The following is a 23,204-nucleotide window of genomic DNA, read 5'->3' as shown; positions in this document are numbered from 1 at the left end:
ACAAACAAAACATGTCCTACCTCGTGGGTGCCTTTAACTTCTTTCTTATCCCAATAAAAATCTTCATAGTTTTTAGCAGCCACTCCTTTTCAGGTTTGTTGCTCTGCTGATGAATAAAACAGAAAACAGTTCATGTTACTCTCTGCTGCTGATGATTTGACCATTGATCATTTCAATACGAAAAAAGTGTACAATTTACTGAGCAACAGACTTACTTTTTTATCCTTCATTAGTATTAACTTGTGATCTCGGATTTGGAACACTCGCTCCTGGAATTTGGTCCCTTGCAAAAGTTTGGGTGGTTCCTCACGGCACTTCAGAACTCCAACCTTTACAATCTCACTCTTGTAAGCTGCAACCAACATAGCCAATAAAAGCTCTCATTTAAGTCAAAAACATGGATAGATAGATAGATAGATAGATAGATAGATAGATAGATAGATAGATAGATAGATAGATAGATAGATAGATAGATACTTTATTCTTCTTTTTCTGTGATTGAATTATTGAAACCCATTGAATGAACTACTGTGCCCATATAATACGACTAGTTTGACTTCACCCATTATAAAGTATATAAAAAATTGGACTTCTATCAAGGTACGAAAATAAACCAAAAACATCACCTTATGCTGAAAAAAAATCAATGCAAATTGTTGGATGCAATCCAAGAACATGGGTGACACTACCCACAGTCAAGCAAGATTTAAATTTCCTTGGGCTTAATGTCTACAGCATAATTAAAAACTCTAATCTTTCTTGGTTATTGGATTACTCCTGACCATTCTAACCGTGCTGATTCATGCTGACTCTTTTCAAAATGAAGTTGTGCTCGGACGTTGCAGCTGTCTACCACTGCTGAGACTGTGTTTTGAATCTCAGTGATGCTATCAGCTGGTCGGGCATATACACAGGCATGACTGGTTATATATGAGAGTGGTGACTAAGGCCCTGCAATGGATTGGCACCCTGGCCAAGGTATTCCTGCCTTGGACCCAGGAGAACTATTGCCGCTCAGGTGGCGCAGCGGTAAAGTACACTAGCTCACCAGAGTTGGGTTTCTAGATGCATCGTATCGAAACTCAGCTCTACCTTTCCGACTGGGTTGGACAACATTTGGCTCTTGTTCAGGGGCTTAGGGGTAGAGTCGGAGCATAGGTCCTCATAACTGGTACAACTGCGGCCCCTGCTGGTTGACTGACGGCGCCTGCACAGGGCTGAGGAATAACATTGAGGGGGGTGTGACCCTCCGTGCGCAGTGTCTCTCGGTGTATGAACTCGGCTCGTGCAGGTGAAAAATGCAGGCTGTACTGACTGCGTGCCGGAGGGGGCGCAAGTCAGTTGAGTGGCATCCTCAGTCAGAGGCAAAGGGTCAAATCAGTATAGGGGACGCATTCAGGGTAATTGGACACAACTAGAATGGGGATAAAAGTTGGGGGGAGAAAGTGGGGAAAAAATACATAATAAAAAAAAACTATTAATAAAAAGCACAGTTGCAGAAATAAAAAAAAATAAAAAAAATAAAAAGTCACTTTCAGGTCCCAAACCTTTGACTTTCTATCCAGTTACAAAAAAGAAAACATTTCTGCAGTAATTTCCTATAACTATAATACCATGTGGTCGTTTCTCACCCCTCTCTTCATAAATACTACACAATTAATTTACGTTCCATGTCTATATTAAACATTAAACATCTATTGATTAAACATTTGCAGTCCAGCCTTATAAAGTTAAGTGAATCCTTGAATGTAATAACTGGTAGAACTATCTAATAAGCAATCCAGCTCTGTTCAAATCATGTCACATGACTTTTTAACCTAGAGGTTCACATACTTTTTTCAGTGACCAATTAATCATTTAGTTTAATGAACAAGAAATGTTTAATTGTTTGTGTGTTATTAGTTTAAGACTGTGTGTGTGTGTGTGTGTTTAAGGCTGGCAGAAAGATCAGACCACATTTTATAAGCAAATGTACATTACACAACACTTACTTTGTATTAAACAATTATATATAAAATCAAGGGTTCACAAACATTTTCCTGTTTATATTTGGCCCCCCAGAAATAGCCAATCATGTCTGTGCGGATGCCTAGCTGGCCAAGATCACTGCTGAGATTGAAACACGGATCTCTGTGGTGGTGGGCAAGCTAATAGATCACTGTGCCACTCAAGCGCCTCATGCTAACATGTAAATGTAATTTCATTTAATTAACCACTACATTCTGATCAGGCTCACAATGGGTCCATCAACACCTGAATGCACTGGGCACCAGGCAGGAATAGACCATGGACATGGCACCACCAGGACACTAGACATTCACTCATGTATGTACACACCCCCATCTAGAGGCAATGCAAGAAACTCAAACAGAAAGAGCCAAACTTCTTATAAACATTGACAGTGGGCAAGGTATGACCCCACGTCCCTAGGACCCTAGTGCTGTACCACAACCACACTACCCTCGACACGATGCAATTACATTTAGTACCATACAATTACCTGTAAAGATGTCAATCACCTCTCCTCTGGGAACCTTCTTTACCAACAGGTATGCAGAACTAGGATCAGCCAACTTGCACCACTGTAGTGCCTGTTCCAGAACCTTCTCTTTCGGATGAAGAGGTCTCTCTGTGATAAAAGCACATAATATTTATGTCTACAGCAGCTACAGTTCCACATAATGCACTACACCATACAGTTCAATACAGACTCGCCATAACATACTATCATCTAACATCCCTGAATGTTTTGGTCTGAGGTGAAAGTGGCTTTCGCTTGAGTAAAGTGGTATGGATCTACTTACCTAACTCTCCATCTTCAATGGCTTCAAAGGTCATCCAGATATCCTTCTCGCCTGCAGGGACATTCCTCATGTAAAGCACCTGGTTAGTCAGCTCCTCAGCACACATTGTGGGTGAGACCTAGATAAAAACAGACGACAAAATAAAAACTTAAAAGTCGCTGAAGCATTTACTTCCCAAAACCTCTCAAGATGACCTTTGTTATCTGGTATCAGGCCAGCAGCTCCTTTAACTTCTGTACATTGCAAGGTAGATCATCCTACAATGCATATCATGTCACCTCCTAATACGAATACAAGACATACATGTGCCCAGCTGTCCAAACAATCAAGCAGAAGTTACTGAACCAGATGAACTTCTTCCATTTCTCTGATCTCCAGTTCCACTTTTGTGTCTGTTATAGCCTTGCACTTTCAGCAGTACACAGAGGTTAGAGGAAAAAGGGTTAAGAATTGCTGGAATAAAGTACATTGATTATTGTGTTTGTAACTGCATTTTAAATGATTGAGTTGAATGATGAGTTTAGTCTCCCAGGAATTCAGGGACTCCTTTTAGGCCCCATGCTCTTATAAACGGCAGTAGAACTGACCAGCAGATTGGTATGGAGTTGGCTGCTGTGGTAAGCTTGAGCCACCATGTGGTTAATACATGAAAGTACATATTTTACCCACAAAGCAAATGTATTTACTCAAGCATACAACAGTGTAATTTTAATAAAGCTAACAAAGTGAAATAACATGTTGTGTAATTTTCACTTACTTTTAAAGTGATACAGCAGTCTGGTGTTTTTTCCTCCAGATAGACCTCAATAATCAGGTCTCCTGCCTGGGACAGCTAAACTCAGGAGAGAAATCATAGAAATCAAATGTAAGTAGGTCAAGCTTACTGCTATGCATTATTTTCCTAATTTATTTTTACCCAGTCTAGTTATGATCAATTTCCACTTACTAGGTAACACTTACTAGGTAAGTCCCCCTATTATTTAATGCCAGATTCTTATAAGGTTTTGAGTCACTATTTTAAGGTTTTGATTTAGTTTTATTTGTTATTAAAGATTTGTTAATGCTGTCATAGTAATAATAGTTTATTGTAGTTTACAAAACTGTGAATTAGACATGTAAAGCCAGCCAAAACCTCAGTTTTAAACTGCCGCTCATGCAACATCATAGTGCGGTTAAACGTGCCTAGAAGAGTGACAGATTACTGCTGCCTAGCACTTATAGAATCAACAAGGCAGTTTTCTTATACTTATGAATGTAACAATGCACCACAAGACAGTTAATATCCGATTAAAAAATTCCACGATTCAAATCGATTTGACATGTAAAATGAATCGATATTCACTTTAAACAGCAGAGGGCACTGGCGCTATACACCTCGCCTGGTTGACGTCACTGGCGCTATACGCCAGGTTGCCAGATTCGGGGGTTTTCAGCCAAATTGGGCTTAATTTTAAATTGTTTTGCACAGTTTGTACCTACCTCACAAATAAAAGGGCATTAAAATTTAGATAAATAAAAGAATCACAAATACAGTTTTTTATTTTATTTTTAAGAGAAATAATAAAAGGAAACTTTGTCATAATTTGACTTCAATTTCAATTTCTGTGAACCCAGTATTAAGAATCACATCGCATCGTGGGTAAAGTGTATCATTACATCCCTACTTATACTGATTAAAAAGATTCATATAACAGAATAGAAGCTTAAGGGCAGTTCCCAAAACTCATTTCTAAAGTACTTTGTAAGTACCACACTTTCTCCTGGGACAGATGCACAAATAAGCTCTTGGTTTAGAACCCAAACTGCAAATTTGGGAGAACTTAAATGATTTAAATATAATGTGAACACTTTTTTGTAATGTAATTTTAGCAGCTTACTAAGAGAAGACCTCAAGGCGGGTGAGTAGTACTACCTGTGTGTCCTTCCAGGTTGTGATGAGACTGATCTCCAGTTCAATTTGAGTTTTGTGCTCCTCATCAATCTTTAAAAACAATAATTAAACAATCATGAACAAATAAACTTTAACTAATTATTAATTTAAATTAATTATTCCATTGATCCTTTTAGCTATCCATCCATTTATCCATCTGTTCACCAATTCCACCTCACCTAATCCATCCATTCATCCAGCCAACCATCCCAACCTCCCAATCCATCCAATCAACCATCCATTCAACCATCCATCCAATCAACCATCCATCCACCCATCCATACACCCATCCCACCCATCCAATCACACCCCACCCATCCCATCACACAATCATCCATCAATCTAAAATAACATTTGTGACAGTGGTTTATATTGAAGATGGGCGTTTTGATTTGAGTATTTACATAAGTGAAAGAAAAAGTAATTATCTAATATTTTAACATTATTTGTATATACACTTAATACCTTAATGTTATATCAAAAAAATATTGCACATATTATGTTATTGCAGCTGGTTAAGTAAATTATGCCTCTTCTACCTCTCACCTTAAACCTAGCATTACAAAAGTGATTATAGTGCATCTGTATTCATCTGTAAAAACTAAAGTGTGCTGAACAAAGTTGGGAACCTCTAATATAGTTACTTGTGGCCACCACAACCTAAAATCAAACAATTTAGGCAATTTACATTAAATTTTAAAGTAAACAGTGTTTATATAATGTCACCATTTGCAAGTAGTACTTACATCAAAGACGTAAAGGTAGTTATCAATAAGATCCTCTATGATCTTCACTTCATGCTCTCCTTTCCCGTCTGTCTGAAACAGGCTTGGGGCAAACAGCAAGGACAGGTTTTTTGTGCACATCTGGTTCAAATCTGCACACTTCTGTACCCTGAGTAAAAAATAGATACAAATAGAACAGGGGTGGATGTGAGACAACTAAAATTCAAAACAATTACAGTTTCAATTTAAAATAGAACTACAGCTCGGTATAGCTGACCTGTACAGGTGACTGATGAGAGCTGCTAAAGTGGTGCGGTTGACACGAGGCAAACCCCGAATGAGCTCTTTATATCTATCCAATCTCTGTGTCTTAATAGAGATCTCTGCAAAATGCAAACAAATTAAAATAGCTCAATAATTACTCAGCATGCAGTAAAAATCTAACATTTGTAGTATATAAATGTGTAAGCACTTTAGAGCATAAGAATAAGAATATAATAAACTGCACTGACTGGCAGCCTCCTTCCAGTAAGGATGCAGATCTGCCATGAATATGGGGTCATCAATCTCCCGGAAGAATCTCTTTAGGACATCAGTCACGTCCTCTATGAAGTTGTCCCCAATGCGCAGTTTCACATTCCGGGCATCTTTCCTAAACTCGTCCATCAGAAGCTTGATTCTGGACTTGGCTCCATTTTTCCTGTAGATTCCTTCATGACCCAGACCTAACAATATACAACAATCAGAGCAGGCACTTTAGCTGCACAAGAAGTGTTGTACTAACATACAGGTAAAGTCAAAAGTTTACACACTGGTAAGGGATATGTTCATCGTGGCAGTCTTGAAATATCATACATTTTCTTCTATAACTTAAATATACGTAGACACAACTTTGTGTGGCATGACCAGGTCAGTGAACAGCTATGACTTCTCTGCATCCGTATAAACATAGTTGGACAGACTGTTTAAATCAGTGGTATTTTTTACCAAAGCCAAGAGAAACCCCAGACTGTCAGGCAAAATCCAAAAACCACCCAAAAACAAGTTAGAGGCTCTTAGAAAAGAAATGTTGCTGTCCACAGTCAATCAAGCTTTACTTCCCTACACAAGAAAAAGGTCTTAACTCTAAAATCAAGACTTTTATGTCTGATTGAAGTGTGCTGCTGATCACAATGACAAAGGAAGCATAACCAGGGAATTCTTTTTTGACACGGCACTGTCAAAACCCTGACCCTGTCAATGTAAATCTTGCTCGACTGTGGACAGTATCACTCATGTTGAAAAGGAAGCTGTATTTAAATGCATTGTTTGAGGTAGACAACCATAAATTAATCCAAGTGAATTAAATTAAAAATAAAATATGTTTAACCAGTGTATAATTAGTGTATTCTCACCATACTGGGTGATGAAGGCGATACAGCTGTCCACAATGATGGGTATATCATTTCTGCTGAGCTGCTGGTCCTTTAGCGTATTGGCTTTCCCTCCTGCTGCCTTCTGGATGTCCGTGTACCAGAGGGAGAAATCCATCCGGCCCATACCCTGCAAGTGCAGAGTCCTACACTCACAAACACACAGCATTTCATTAAGAGGTAAAAACAGGCTTTGTCCATACTAATATGCAAGACTAGATAATGACAATACAGGTCCCAAGGATTATAGCCAATTATTATTGCCAGGTTGCCACTGTTGGGTCCTTGAGATAGATGAAGGAATAAATGGACGGATGGATGGATGGATGGATCGATGGAAGGATGTAAGTGGATTAAAGTACACAAGTAATGTTGAAAAGGCCCTTAACCCTCAATTACTTGCATTGTATATGGTCACAATTGTAAGTCGCTTTGGATAAAAATAGCTTTTAAATGCAAAAAATTTAAATGTACCTGTAGACCTTTTAAACATTATTTATTTTTGCATTCATCTTCTGTTTCTGAAAGTAAAAGCTCACCTTCCTTTCTCCACTAGGACCAAAATGTCCTTTTTTTCATGGTTGTCCATTTCTGATGCGATACCTTTGTTATTGAGAACAAACAGAAATTAGACACAAATCTGCTAATTTAATCTGCCCAAAATGCAAACAGCTAACTACAAAAATGTACCTTCAAGACAACCAACTCAATAAATGGGATGGCAGAGACTTACTGAGCTCCTGCAGGTGTTTCAGATTGATAATATCTTCTGCAGCACCGTCATTTCCAGGACAGATAAACAGGTTTGACTTCTGTAGTACAAAGAAGCCCTCTTTCCACTGCTGTGGGTCCAGCATCGCCTTATAGCGCAGCATGCCCACACGCTCAAACTCTCGAGCCAGTAAGCAGTGGCAGCTCAGAGGAGTGGTGGCCTAAACAAAGAGCAGCTCTTCAGAAATGCATATTATAATGAATTAGTAAACAGAGTGAATATTCTGAAGGATTTCAAACCTTTCCGATAGCTTTCGCCCAACTATGCAGTGCAGCCGGAGTCTCAAGTCCAAACTGGACAAGCTTTTCAGATGTTAAGTACAGTTCAAACGTGTACCGAAACCTAAACATCAAAAGAGACAGAAAGTCAAGAATTCATTTAAAAACTGCTATGTTGAGCTATCTGGAGAATTGTAAATAAATATGTTTATGCTTTACAGTGACAGTGTAGGCATTAAAAGCAAAAATGTTTAGTCATTTTTTTCAAATAATAGTTCCATTAGTATATTTGTTTTTGACAGTTATCCTGACTATTGTTAAACAGTTACACTGAGCAATAATCAAGTGAAAATATATTTATTTATGCATTTTCTCCCATTTTTCTCCCGATTCAGCGTAGTCAATTTGTCTTCCACTGCTGGTGATCCCTGATTGCATTTTAGGAAGGTGTATTTTCTGCTCACGCATCCTCCAACCCATGTGCAGTGCTTAGCGGACCCTTTCTTTTACACCCATGCACACTGCACAGGCACCTCTATCTGCTAATCAGGGTCCTTGCACAGTGTTAGAAGACCCCACCCACATAGTCCTAGCAGGCCCGATACCAATTAGAGACTGCTGCAGGCACTGCCCGCTAGATGGCGCCCAGCCGACCGGTGGCAACGCCAAGTTTCGAACCGAGGAGTTCAGTTAGCGGAATATCCACCTGGTCACTAAAAAAAAATTTTTAAGGAGCCAAACATGCTTGCTTGAAGTGGAGGGCTTAAACTCTTAATCTTCTGACCCATAATCCAGTAATTTAACTTTTATTATTTACCTACATTTTACCACTTAAATTGGGTTGATACCTCTTTATTTGCCTTTGAACTAGTGTCATGTGACGCATACCTGTCAATGAAACCATTGTTGTTGGTGCATGTGTCTGGTCTGTTCACTCCTAAACAGATGATGTCTTTAAGATCAATCTTCATGTTGGGCTCATGGCACCTGTCAGACTCATAAAATAAAAGCGACTTCTCCACTGAGCACCAGTATTTCTGAAAATCTGTTGAGAAAAATTAGAATATAACAAACTAATATTTGAAGACTAATTTATTTGTGTTAAATAAATGCAGGTCCCTTAAGCACAACAACACAACAAGACCCAGTGTTTTGTAAGTATTGCATTCTCATGTATACATTTTACTTGCTTTGAATTTGGCCAACAAATGTGATTTAATATTTTTCATATTACATGTAATAAGAAGAATAATAAAAACAAACTGTTTAACCTGCACCAGCTCTATCTATTGCTCAGCCAAGTCTCTTTATTCTATCATCTTTTGACAAGCACGTTCTGCTTCTGCCAACTAAAACAAAGCACCATGTTGGTGCATTAATGCCTACCTTCTCTGGTCCTGCGGGATAAAGTGCCTTTGCTTATGGTGCTGGACTTGTAGAGGTAGCCGGAATACAGGACTGCCTGCATGATCTCATCATACACGCTGGGATCTACAACACACACACACACACACATTTGTATTAGCGGTCTACTATATTTATTTCCTTATATCATTTACCATGTTGCTCAGTGCAAAATAAATTTAATGTTATACATTGGGTCCTTAGGTATAACTTTTATAGTTTTACTGAAACATTAAGCATAAGGTTTACAAGATTAACCTATTCCTATGTTATGGTAGAAATATACAGACAAGCCAAAACATTATGACCACCTGCTTAATCTGTTGTCAAAACTTCCCAACCCTTTGAAATAACTATGTTTTAACACGTCAAAACTGGTTTTACACTGGGCTTTAAGAATGATCTTCCCAGAGTCCTGTCCTGCTTTAACAAATATGTGGACTGGTCTACAAGGTTGGTCAGTCTCAGAAAACCAGTTAAATTCAAAGAATTCCGCCAAGTGGTTAAACTATTACCCAATTTAACTAGCGTGCCAGGAAAATCGTATAATAATATAATAATAATAATAATACATTCGACTTATATAGCGCCTTTCATAATACCCAAGGACGCTTCACATAGTGATTACAGTCAAGAACAACAATCAAATAGAAACACGAGAATGAAAGTGTTGAGTAAACAAGAATGTTTTAAGAAGAGATTTAAACTCAGAGAGAGAGGAAGAGAGACGAAGAGGGAGAGGAAGAGAGTTCCACAGTGTCGGGGCAGCAACACTAAATGATCTACCACCCATGGTGGTCAACCTAAACCTGGGTATAACAAGGAGACCAGCATCAAACGATCTTAGCCTGCGGGAAGGGACATAGCGATGTAAGAGATCAGCCAGATACAAGGGAGCCAGACCATGATGTGCCTTGAAAGCTAGCATCAAAATTTTATATTGGATACGTTTATTGACTGGGAGCCAGTGGAGTTGTTCAAGTACCGGGGTGATATGTTCATGTTTTTTTGACCGGGTCAGTACTCGGGCAGCAGCATTCTGAGCAATCTGCAAGGGTCGGAAGGATTTTGATGGAAGTCCATAAAGGAGAGAATTGCAATAGTCCAGTTTGGAAGTGACAAAGGCATGTATAAACGTAAATATACTTATTAAGTTATTTTTGGGCAAACAAATGTATGGGTTCTAATCATTCAGCCACAGAGAAAGTTGCAAAACAGTTGCCTCTAAAAACAGAGAAACAATGAAGGACTTTTCATGCTGCATTGTGGTTGGCAACTGATGCAAATAGTGATAATGATTGTGTGGCTAATCGAGTGAGCATTAAGTATGTTGTGTGTTTGTACGTGTGTACGTGTGTGTGTGTGTGTTTGTGTGTGTGTTCGTATAGCCTGAGCACCTGAGGCCTGAGTGTAGTAATGCAGAGACAGGTGCTTTTCATGTCCATTAGAGTCAGAAAGTCGAGCTGCCTCCGCTTCAGCAAATATCTGAGTGACTGTCTTCAGGAGGTTCTGTTCGGTCACAGCCGTACACAAAACCTGCAGATTCACACACACACACACACACACACACACACACATCACTAAAAGCATATTCAGCCAAAGGATATTCAAAGTCTTACAATTAGCACTATTTTTTACAATTCACCGAACATGGACATAAGTTTTAAAGCTGTAAAAACAACAGTTGAAGTGGTGGGCTGGAAATTTTAGAGTTGTCTGTGGTAATGCCCTCTGAAGACTACAAATAGCAGTAAGAGATGTCTTGAATAAGCTGATCAGAAGCGGTCAGCACCAAATACAGGTATAAAGAGAGTCAAGAGTGACAACTAGTGGACACGTAAAAAACTTCAGGCTACACTGTATTCTTAAAATAAGGGCTGTTTGAAACTTATTTAAGGGCCAGTTCTGCACCCAGGTCACACATTAGTGAACAGTGACTTGTAAACCTCTAAATCCGCCCGTACTTTATAAATGCAGTTTCAGGCGAAGCCGTTTCAGTGTTCTAATACTAACAAACTGACAGTGCAGTGGCAGGAGATTGAGTTTTTCTTTATTTGTAAAAACAATATAAATGAATAACCTTAACGTCCCTCATTTGATCACAATGAGATTAATTGCAGCCTTCTTGCTGCAAACCCTTAGGCCATAATGTTACGATTTTACAATTTAAGAGACTTTGAGACAGTGTCTATTGTAAAAAGGGCTATACAAATAAATTTGACTTGAATTAACTTATTCTTAAATTTAAATAGAAAAAAATTTAAGTGGCCCTAAAACATTATAGTGTCCTCTCCTGAAGTACTGCAAAATTTAAAAAACAAACATTAAAATGACAGTTCATCCAGTAAACAGCACAGCGAAGGTTAATACAAAAGATAATAGCTCAGTTCTAAACAAAATGCAAATCCTCCTTACAAATAATCACTTTATATCACACTCTGTACAGCAGCTCTGTACACACTAGAAAGACTTGCTGAGCTACTATAGATGCATTGACGTTCTTTCACGCACCAACAGAGGGCGACAAAGTGACTTCTTTAATCTAACCCTTCATATCGCAACACAAAAAGACCAGGCAGGTTTGAATAATTTGTTTAAATGTTAAATAATGAGTAGCTAAAAATAGAACTGATCACTTACTATATTACTAAATATAATATTATAAAACGGATAGTTTCGGTCCTAAAATCTGATTGGCTGAGACACGTTCGAAGCTGTTGTAAAATTAAGCAATAGAACACGAGAGGTCGTGTGTTATCGCTTTTATACAACAGTTTTTACACAATAAAGAAAGAAAATAAATCAAAGAAGCCCTGAATTTCATATTAAATATGCTTTAATATTGACAATACCTTCCGCCAAAAAGTAGTTCCACAACGAATATAAAGTTTAACACTACAAAGCAGACATCGAAAGTTGCAAAAACTCATTTTAGGGAGGTAAGAACAACAAGAAAAAAAAGGCAAGAACCTCAGAAGGGAAAAAAGGAAATAAAAAACCTCTCACACACACCAAAGGATTATGGATGATAACAGAACTCTTAGGAGCTGCTAACTGGGCTATTAAGCTAACTGTTCGCGTCACAAACACATTAATGTTCCCTACATAGTGCACTAGATTGTGTATCAGATCGCGGATTTATGTTCCCTACATAGTGCACTAGATTGTGTATCAGATCGCGGATTTATGTTCCCTACACAGTGCGCTAGATAGTGAATTAGATAACTGATTTATGCTCCCTACACAGTGCGCTAGATAGTAAATTAGATAACTGATTTATGCTCCCTACACAGTGCGCTAGATTGTATATCAGATCGCGGATTTATGTTCCCTACATAGTGCACGGATTTAAAACGAGATCGGGGAAAAAGTCTGTGTCGCCTGCGTGCACGTTTGTGTGCATGAAGCTTGTCGTTACTGGCAACGCGTCAGCGGAGTAATACAGTTGTGGTGTGAAAAGGCCGTGCTGTGATCACGAATATCAGCACAGTTAGAACGCTCCTCAACCAATCAGATTGTAAGGTCGGAACTACCTGTTGTATAATCCCTGATAAACGCACACCTATGACCACCTCACATCATTCCATATTAATACGCCACTGAAAAGAAAAAGTGAAAGTTATGTTCGCCCTCATGTTGCCTAGCAACACTGTTAAGAACTACCTGGGGTCGCGGAGGAATGCTTTTTGTAAGTGTTTTTGTAAATAAAAACATTTATAAATTGAACATTGTTGTATTTTATTATATTTTATGTTGACCGCCGTTTTATAAAAGCAATAAGCCACTCGAGACCGTGCGTTACTGCTATGATTTTATCACGGGGAAAGACGTTTTAGGCAACAACCTTCCCTGTGATAAAATCGCAGTACGGTCTCTCGTGGCTTATTGCTTTATTTTAGAATGTTTTAGTCCCTCTCTGAGGGCCTTGAGGGCCCTAATAGTTCCCCTCTGTTGACACATCTACCCTAAATCCTCAATTCCTTGGATTGAACAAATCAGCTACTGCAGGTTTTTAGCATCATAGTCAAATGCAGTATATTCTGTACATGATTGCATAACACAAAAATGGCCTAATTTAGTGTCAAAATTTGGGTTCCATTTACATTTGAAGCACTTACAACTGTGACTGAATACAATTTGAGCAACTGAGGGTTAACAGTCTAGCTCGGGCCCAACAGTGTCGGCAGCCTTGTTTTTACTAGTCCAGTAGCTTAAACACTGAGCTACCACTGCCCCAGCTACCCTTGGTGACAACATAGTTAAACCATTGTAAAATCAATAAAGTCCCTTCATTTGTTTTAGCTGTGATGTATTATATAAACACCACCCAGAGATGTGTTCCACAAAACACACCACTCATGACCAAAAAGCACATGATGAGTCAGCTGCAATATGCCAGAGGTTATTTGGATAGACTGCGGCAGTTTGTCTGATGCAAGAAAGGCGAGACTTATGACCAGAAGAATACTATCCCTACAGTCAAGAATGGAGGTGGGTAGGGCGGCACGGTGGCTTAGTGGGTAGCACTGTCGCCTCACGGCAAGAAGGTCCTGGTTTCGAACCCCAGGTGGGGCGGTCCGGGTCCTTTCTGTGTGGAGTTTGCATGTTCTCCCCGTGTCTGCGTGGGTTTACTCCGGATGCTCCGGTTTCCTCCCACAGTCCAAAGAGTGAATTGAAGATACAAAATTGTCCAAGACTGTGCTTGATATAAACTTGTAAATTGATAAACCTTGTGTAATGAATAACTACCGTTCCTGTCATGAATGTAACCAAAAAGTGTAAAAACATGACGTTAAAATCCTAATAAACAAACAAACAATGGAGGTGGGTCATTGATGATGTGGGGGATGTGGCAGTCTTGTACGTGTGACTAGAATATTAATTAATAGAAATACCAAGGCATTTTGAGGAGGAATCTTATGCCTTCTGTAGTGAAAATGCCCCTTTATTAATTATTATTTAGTGACACTGCCGAGTCAACCAAAGCTTGGTTAAGGAATCGGTCTTGGAACATAAGTGAGTGGCCTTTCCAGTTTCCAGATTCAAATCCCATAGATCCATTTAATAGACTCATTTAAATACAGTGTATCACAAAAGTGAGTACACCCCTCACATTTCTGCAAATATTTCATTATATCTTTTCATGGGACAACACTATAGACATGAAACTTGGATATAACTTAGAGTAGTCAGTGTACAGCTTGTATAGCAGTGTAGATTTACTGTCTTCTGAAAATAACTCAACACACAGCCATTAATGTCTAAATAGCTGGCAACATAAGTGAGTACACCCCACAGTGAACATGTCCAAATGTGTCGTCGTCCCTCCCTGGTGTCATGTGTCAAGGTCCCAGGTGTAAATGGGGAGCAGGGCTGTTAAATTTGGTGTTTTGGGTACAATTCTCTCATACTGGCCACTGAATATTCAACATAGCACCTCATGGCAAAGAACTCTCTGAGGATGTGAGAAATAGAATTGTTGCTCTCCACAAAGATGGCCTGGGCTATAAGAAGATTGCTAACACCCTGAAACTGAGCTACAGCATGGTGGCCAAGGTCATACAGCGGTTTTCCAGGACAGGTTCCACTCGGAACAGACTTCGCCAGGGTCGACCAAAGAAGTTGAGTCCACGTGTTCGGCGTCATATCCAGAGGTTGGCTTTAAAAAATATACACATGAGTGCTGCCAGCATTGCTGCAGAGGTTGAAGACGTGGGAGGTCAGCCTGTCAGTGCTCAGACCATACGCCGCACACTGCATCAACTCGGTCTGCATGGTCGTCATCCCAGAAGGAAGCTGACGCACAAGAAAGCCCACAAACAGTTTGCTGAAGACAAGCAGTCCAAGAACATGGATTACTGGAATGCCCTGTGGTCTGACGAGACCAAGATGAACTTGTTTGGCTCAGATGGTGTCCAGCATGTGTGGCGGCGCCCTGGTGAGAAGTACCAAGACAACTACAGTCAAGCATGGTGGTGGTAGCATCATGGTCTTGGGCTGCATGAGTGTTGCTGGCACTGGGGAGCTGCAGTTCATTGAGGGAAACATGAATTCCAACATGTACTGTGACATTCTGAAACAGAGCATGATCCCCTCCCTTCGAAAACTGGGCCTCATGGCAGTTTTCCAACAGGATAACGACCCCAAACACAACCTCCAAGATGACAACTGCCTTGCTGAGGAAGCTGAAGGTAAAGGTGATGGACTAAACCCAATTGAGCACCTGTGGCGCATCCTCAAGTGGAAGGTGGAGGAGTTCAAGGTGTCTAACATCCACCAGCTCCGTGATGTCATCATGGAGGAGTGGAAGAGGATTCCAGTAGCAACCTGTGCAGCTCTGGTGAATTCCATGCCCAGGAGGGTTAAGGCAGTGCTGGATAATAATGGTGGTCACACAAAATATTGACACTTTGGGCACAATTTGGACATGTTCACTGTGGGGTGTACTCACTTATGTTGCCAGCTATTTAGACATTAATGGCTGTGTGTTGAGTTATTTTCAGAAGACAGTAAATCTACACTGCTATACAAGCTGTACACTGACTACTCTAAGTTATATCCAAGTTTCATTTCTATAGTGTTGTCCCATGAAAAGATATAATAAAATATTTGCAGAAATGTGAGGGGTGTACTCACTTTTGTGATACACTGTACATATATTTAAATAAATAGCAATATATTGCTGGTAGAGATGGTTAAACATGGTTATTTGTGATGCTTACCTTAAGTAACTCTTCTTGGCTGCTAAAGCTGGGGTGAGGTTGGCGGAAGAGCCCTTCTTTGTATTTCTGAATAATGAATTCTCTCCTCTGTTCAGGAGAAGCATCACAGTCCAGTTCATCAGCCTGAGAAAGCCTGGCTGCCCAGAACTCATTTGCTTTGTCATTACCCAGCATTATAAAAAGCTGAAATATATAAATATTCAAATTAAGTGTTAATGGTTTATAACTGTGGTGTTTAGATGACATTACTTTTGTGTTTTTGTTTGTTGTTGGTTTTATAATGTATGCCTGTATATATGCATGTATGATTTTTGAAAACATATTGGCTTCACAGTGACTAAGGTTTTGCACAGTACTATATTTCTCAAATATCATGGAACATTCCTACAAAAGCAGCATGAAAGATCTTCAAAGAATAAAAACAGTGTCATGACCCACGTCTTCTGCCAGCAACCCCCACCTGTACGATCTCATTGCTCCAGACGCTGGTGTCCAGTTTCAGACTCTGTACTTTGGACACCATTGTGCCCAGACTCCGGTGCTGGCCTGCAGGCAGACACAACAAAAGAGCCATCACACCACTCATCACGCTCCGTTCACTCTCTGTGTTTAGCCTGCGATGGCTTTCCAAGACGCTGCCTCCAAGCCACCTCTTATCTTAAGTCAGTGGCAGAGAGGAACCGCTGGGGTAAAACATCAACAGTGCTTAAAATCAGCGTCACCCTATTTAAACCACACCTGCCAACCACTGGCTTTCTTTTTACAGCACAAAGGTTTTGAATAGAACATCAACTAATTATCTAACACATTTCATGCCAAGTAAAACAGACATGGGTCATTCCTGGGACTGGGTGCCTTTTGGACCTTAAAACTTTTTGAAAATGAAACATGGTTTTAATTTGTTTTTGATGTTTTATTATAGAAAGGACATGTTATACTTTTCCAAACTAATACTGGTCAAGCTAAATTACACATGCACCTCAAATACACTTTGATGTCCACTCTGTTATGTATTAGGCTGTAACAGGGTGGACCATAACAGGGTGGACATTCTGACATACAATTAGCCATTAGCTAGCGAGTGAGCAAAACCATGCTAGCATAAAAGTGAATTCAGACAAAGAATTCTCTGCTTTTTAGTATAATTATTTTTTAAATTATCAAATCATATTGATTTTCCATATATCCCATAACAGGGTGGACATGTTATGGTTGACCATATAAGACTTTTAGGAAAAAATTTGGCCTCTCATCTTCTACAGTTGTTTTCCCTCCAAAAAGATCATGTGAGCTCCAGGAAATGATGTCAGTATGCAAAACAGCTCTTTATTTTAAGAGACAGTAGTAAGTAATAACAGGGTGGACAGCAACTTGAGGGACGTGTGAAAAACCCTTATAATCAGCAATAAAATGAAACTCAAAGAAAAAAAATCCAAGATTTAGAGGGACTTAAGCAAACCTTTTAAACAGTATTGAAAGACTGAGATATTTTCATGATTAAACCTCGTGTATCCATCACTTAATCAGAATGTACAGCACTGGGGACATGGGAAAACCTCTGGTATCTAAGAGATAAAAACAGTATGTATACAGTAATTTTTTTATTTTTATTTTTTTTTGGGGGGGGGGTAGAAAACATTGTGTTTAGTATTTGAAAGTGTTAATTTTTTCAGTAAGATGTTTAGAAATTGTATTGTTTAAAATGTACTTCATAAATACAATGATCAGTACTGGAAACACAAAAGGCACCAAATTGTAGGAATGACCCACATACAATCCATAAGCTTGATTATCCAGCCAGACATCCCATTAGTCTAAAGTACCTGCGCAGTTCTTGCAGATGACCACGCAGAGGTTGATGGAGGCCCAGTCGGGATTGATGGCTTTGCAGTCTGCGCAGACCTTGTTGGAGCGATTAGACCAGATTTTTTCAGCCACTTCGTAGTCTGAGAGTGTCTCTGCAATAGACTCCTGTAGAGCTTCCATCCACTCACGTTTCTCCCGTTCTGACTCGGCCGTAAAGCTGCAGAGACAGGCAATATTTAGCTAATATACACCGGTCATTTGTACTTGCAGTTATAATTCAGAATTAAGTTCAGCCTATTGGTCTGGCCCTCCACAACAGTCTCAGTTTCTCATGTGGCCCCTTGCAAAATTTAATTGCCCACAAGTGCATGTCAAAGAGGGTGACAATTTATCTTAAGGCTTTACACACTTATTTACACAATGAGTACTTAATTAAAGGACAACCCAGCGTTACCAACTAGAACCTCCAGAAAACTGCCCCACTCTCACCTTCATGCAATACAAAACAGATAAAAGTATTCAAGGTACAGCAACATCCAGATTTTAATGCTTGTCACCATATCACATTGTCCAGCGGAAAAGTGGCATTAGTTGAACAAGAGTCATCCCTAGATCATATTTCTTTTTACCTGAAGCTCTTATAAGGGGTTATGAGGTCAAAACTTTTGTTCTTGCCATCCCGGATTGTAGCCCCTCTGGCTTCGATGACACTGATTCCAATACCATTCTTGAAACACTAGGAAATAACAGAGAATGTGAAAAAATGCTGGTGTTTGGATAGCAAGTCATTTATCTCAGCTCTTAAGTACATGCTTTGTTCACCACATCATTGAGAAATACGACTACAGAAGATTACTTGGCACATCATGCCTCTTTTTACAGCCTCTAAGCAACACATAGAGGAAGGAAACCGCACAGCAGAACAACAGAGGAGCAATGTTTGCTTTTTCTGAACTCGCTGTTGGGTAACAGTTTTCAACTGTATTACATGTGGTGAATGGTAAATTACCTGCTCACTCTTGTACAGCCAGATCTGCTCGGTGATAATGGCAGCATAGATCTTCGACTTGATCCCTTTGAGTTCTAGAAAGCCACTTTTTTGACAGTGATTGCCCGGGCCGAAACGTGGCCGTCCAAACACCAACTGCTCCTTCACCCATTCCTGCAGTACCATACACCATCGGTTTCTCTGCACTGTGGTGAAAACAAACAAAGTCTGAATCAAAGGAACCATTTTTTAAATAAAATAAAAGCACTGATTAGCAAATGGTGGTGGAATTGTCTAGACTCTAGACAATACAATGGAGCTAAAAAAAAAAAATCAAAGATGTGATCAAAGCAAGACTGTCATAAGACTAAAAAACAGCAACTTGAAAAACACAAAAGTTAAAACTGCCTTGTTTACATTCATCTTGCTATTGATGTTACAGACCACAAGAGCCCTTTACTCTACCACAATCTTTACTGCTCACAACCTTGCTTGCTAAAAGCTAGCATGACACAATGTTTGCAAAGATCTAAACGGTTTGCTGCTGTAATGCTCCATTATGTAACAATTAACCACATAAACTCCAGAATTAAAATCAAATGGTTTCTGATTTTAAAAATAAATAAATACGGGCCCAGGTGGCACAGCAGGATATTCCGCTAGCACACCAGCACCGAGATTTTGAACTCCTCGGTTCGAAACTCGGCATTGCCACCGGTCGGATGGGTGCCATCTAGCGGGCATAATTGGCAGTGCATGCAGGGGGAGGGGGTTCAGACACTGTGTAAGGTCCCTGATTGGCGGATAGAGGCGTCTGTGCAGAGTGCACGGGTGGAAAAGGGTTCAGTTAAGGGCTGCGCATGGGTCGGAGGAGGCGTGAGCAGCAATTTACCCACCTCAACTGAAAAAATCAGGGATCCCCAGCAGCTGAGGACAAACTGACTACACTAAATTGGGAGAAAATGGAAGAAACACGCATAAAATATAATAAAAAAATAAATACAAGATTTTAGGGAATATTTTGAGCATCCGGAAAGTGAAACTGGGCTTGAAATTTGCCACTAGTACAAATAAATAATCGGCATCTATACCAACTTTTCATTTACAAGTAATGGCATTCATGAAAAACCTTTGCTTAGAAAGAATTAATATGTACGTAATATAGGCGCCCAGGTGGGAAAATAGCCAGACCAAGGTTACGAGCGATCTGTTTTAACGTAACGTACGAACTAATTTTGGATTACAAACCGAAATTCGCACAGCGGATGGTGTTTTCCGGTGTTTTCTTTATATTTTGTAAAATTCTATATTAAAATGTCCCCATAGAAGCTGCAGAGAAAGCGTAGTGTTGAAAAATTTAAAAATCTATTACTATTTGTTGTATAATTACTTCTACCAGTAGATGTCGCTGTGTATCAGACAGAGGGGACAGTGAGTGAGAGAGAAGAAGGAACTCGTAAAGTATTCTTTCTTTCGTGCAATTACACCTACATAATACAACACTATTGAAATAAAGAAGGAAATAATAGAGAAATATGAGTTATTGTTGTTTCAGGTAGATACATTTTATAAAAAAAGGAAATTTATTATGATGTATGGTACAGCACACGTACTGTATTGAATGTGTGTTTTTTTATGTACAGTACAGTACTACTGTGTTTTACAGGTTTACGGTTAACAAAGGAGAGTTAGGCTCCTTAATACAACAGAACAATAATCTACTGAAGTTGGTGATCAACACCAACCCAAGATGAGGGGGAATTCCAGAATGACCTCAATTCTGCATGACTCCTAATTCCATTATTAGAATGCCTTTATTTGTCATATATACAGACGTACAGTACAACGAATGTCTTTATTCGCATACCCAAACTTGTTTGGAAGCTGGGGTCAGAGTGCAGGGTCAGCCATCGTACGTCGCCCCTGGAGCAGAGAGGGTTAAGGGCCTTGCTCAAGGGCCCAACTGTGGCTGCATAGCAGAGCTGGGATTCAAACTCTTAACCTTTCAGGTTACAGCCCATAGCTCTACCCACTAGGCTACCACTAGGTACCACTGTACCACTGTTACTAATTACAAGTTAATAAAAGAACAAACTAAATAAGAATTATACAGCTTTCAATGATGTGTAATATCTGAACTTGTTTTAACCACGTTGATTAATACATTTCGTAAGCTCAGGATTATGATGTGTTTACTATTATACTAAACCACAAAAGTGACTTTAGATACAGAAATTATTATTAGCTTTACACTTTAATACTGACTCAACATGAACAAAATGGAAAAAAAACTCTTAATCATTATAAATGTACATGTAAAATGCATTATCATGGTGAATCATGCTGCTGCTCACACAGTCATAAGCAAACAAACAAAGGAAGTGGTTTTCCCATGTGAGGTACAGACAGACATGTAATGTATAGGAACCATTACAAAGGTCAAGGATTCCGGGCAGTGCAAAGCAGTTCTGTTTGAAAACCTGGATATACTACATGTACAAACACAAGCCTCTTTCTGACCCAAATAACATCAATTTACATGAAAGCACTTAAGTGAAGTATTACAGTTGAAAATAGTATTGCAAAAGTGTTAGAACATGTTGCCCTACCCCCACCAGAAGCATGAGACTACTACTGTCCATTAGAAGAAAATGATTACAGCCTTGAGAGTGCCATGTTTACCTTCACTGTCAGCCCGGAAGACAAATGTCCTGTGGTTCGTCACGATTTCAAACTTGTTGTCTTTGGCTGTTCGAGCCATTTGTATTGCACCCAGAGGGATCACACCTTTTGGGTATGGGTCCTGTAAAAGCAACAGGGAAGCCATTTGTTTAAGACATGACCACAATTAAACCTAAATAATGTCAAAACAATGTTGTATCGGTCACTTTTAACTTTTATGAGGATTTTTAACTTTTACGACAGATACTAGTACCAAAGTTGTTTAGAGACAGTGAGTGTTTACATGCGCTTAACTTTTAATCTTAGCCGTTACTAGCTGTTAACGTGTATGAGTAAAGAAAATACTGCAGTCTGTTACCTGATTTTAAAAAAAGGAACACTAAAGCTTTTTCTTAACAGTTTATCCAATTAGGGTCACGGTGGGGTGCTAGAGCCTATCCCAGCTTTTCAATGGGCTCAAGGCACACAGTAACAACCTGGATGGGGCGCCAGTCCATCGCAGGGCAGACACACATACACACACCCACTCACCTATAGGGCAATTTAGTGTCTCCAATTAACCTGACTGCCTGTTTCTGGACTGTGGGAGGAAACCGGAGCTCCCGGAGGAAACCCATGCAAACACGGGGAGAACAAGCAAACTCCGCACAGAAAGGACCCGGACCGCCCCGCCTGGGGATCGAACCCAGGACCTTCTTGCTGTGAGGCGACAGTGCTACCCTTCGAGCCACTGTGCCGCCCAAACATTACAGCTAATAAGCATAATAAGTTGTGCTTCCAACCAATGAACGAAACAGCCTGCATGATATACTTGAGTATAAAATATGTTTAACTCTGAAGATAAATAACTTTCCGAACCAAAACAGCAAGTAAAAATTAATGTGTTTGTTCTAATAAGTAAAACTGATTATTATCACAATGGCAGCTAACGCACAAGTACTTTGTATGTTTGCCAAAGCACTGCATAATGTCACCCATTAACAAACAGATTAAAACATGTTTAAAACAGCCAGATATTGCAGTTGCTTTTTAATGAAATCAGTTTTCTAGCCTTACAAAGATCCGAGTTTGAGCAGTGAATTCTCTGGGCATATAGTCATCCAACTTATTTTTTCCTCCAGACCAAAGCATACATGGTGTGAATCTAAAATAGTCTATTAGAGATATTCACAATGGTCTGAGCCACCTAATTATCACCCCCATCAAAGAAGTGTATATTTGCTCACTCTTGCATGAGGTCAATATGTATTCATTCATTCACTGTCTGTTTTAACACCAATTTATCCTAGTCAGGGTCATGATGGGTCTGATTCATTGGGCAAAAGGCAGGAAACTCCCTGGACAGGTCACCAGTCTTTCACAGGACACACACACACACATTTGCACTCACATTCACACTTAGGCCAATTTTTGTAGCTCCAATTGACCTGACTGCATGTCTTTGGACTCGTGGGAGGAAACCCACACAGATACAGAAAAAAGACCCTGGCTGCCCAGCTGGTGAATGAAACAGGCCCTTCTTCCTGTAAGAAGACAATGCTACCCACTTTGCCACCCTGCCGCCCTTTGTTTATGATATGCAGACAGTGGCTACAGTGTGTTACCCCCATGCACAGTGTTGTCCCACACATTTGGTGTTTGGGTAGCATGCCACAAAGTTAACTACTACAAATACAAACTACTTAAAAAGAAGTAGCACAAGTTTACATGCACATAAATACTTGGTTTGAATTATTAACAC

General features: G+C 39.6%; 1 protein-coding gene across 1 annotated transcript in view; it reads right to left on the bottom strand.

The window, feature by feature from the left end:
• The window catches only part of arap3 (ArfGAP with RhoGAP domain, ankyrin repeat and PH domain 3), a 55,973-nt gene that overhangs the window by 5,276 nt on the left and 27,493 nt on the right, over nt 1–23,204 (bottom strand). Inside the window, exons 8-29 of the mRNA XM_063000624.1 lie at nt 21,464–21,584; nt 18,803–18,987; nt 18,423–18,529; nt 17,811–18,010; nt 16,448–16,533; nt 15,988–16,170; nt 10,663–10,801; nt 9,248–9,352; nt 8,750–8,906; nt 7,883–7,985; nt 7,605–7,803; nt 7,411–7,474; nt 6,854–7,017; nt 5,972–6,184; nt 5,737–5,842; nt 5,481–5,628; nt 4,717–4,785; nt 3,562–3,636; nt 2,805–2,922; nt 2,501–2,629; nt 216–352; nt 21–103 (exon numbers count right to left, since the gene is read on the bottom strand). Coding sequence (XP_062856694.1) covers nt 21–103; nt 216–352; nt 2,501–2,629; nt 2,805–2,922; nt 3,562–3,636; nt 4,717–4,785; nt 5,481–5,628; nt 5,737–5,842; nt 5,972–6,184; nt 6,854–7,017; nt 7,411–7,474; nt 7,605–7,803; nt 7,883–7,985; nt 8,750–8,906; nt 9,248–9,352; nt 10,663–10,801; nt 15,988–16,170; nt 16,448–16,533; nt 17,811–18,010; nt 18,423–18,529; nt 18,803–18,987; nt 21,464–21,584 — 2,891 coding nt within the window. The remainder of the gene's footprint in view (nt 1–20; nt 104–215; nt 353–2,500; nt 2,630–2,804; nt 2,923–3,561; nt 3,637–4,716; nt 4,786–5,480; nt 5,629–5,736; nt 5,843–5,971; nt 6,185–6,853; nt 7,018–7,410; nt 7,475–7,604; nt 7,804–7,882; nt 7,986–8,749; nt 8,907–9,247; nt 9,353–10,662; nt 10,802–15,987; nt 16,171–16,447; nt 16,534–17,810; nt 18,011–18,422; nt 18,530–18,802; nt 18,988–21,463; nt 21,585–23,204) is intronic.

The sequence above is a fragment of the Trichomycterus rosablanca genome, chromosome 8 (genome assembly GCF_030014385.1).
Source record: "Trichomycterus rosablanca isolate fTriRos1 chromosome 8, fTriRos1.hap1, whole genome shotgun sequence".
NCBI lineage: Eukaryota > Metazoa > Chordata > Actinopteri > Siluriformes > Trichomycteridae > Trichomycterus > Trichomycterus rosablanca.
The sequence above is the reverse complement of the archived record's forward strand: the minus strand, read 5'-3'. Positions and strand labels throughout refer to the sequence as shown.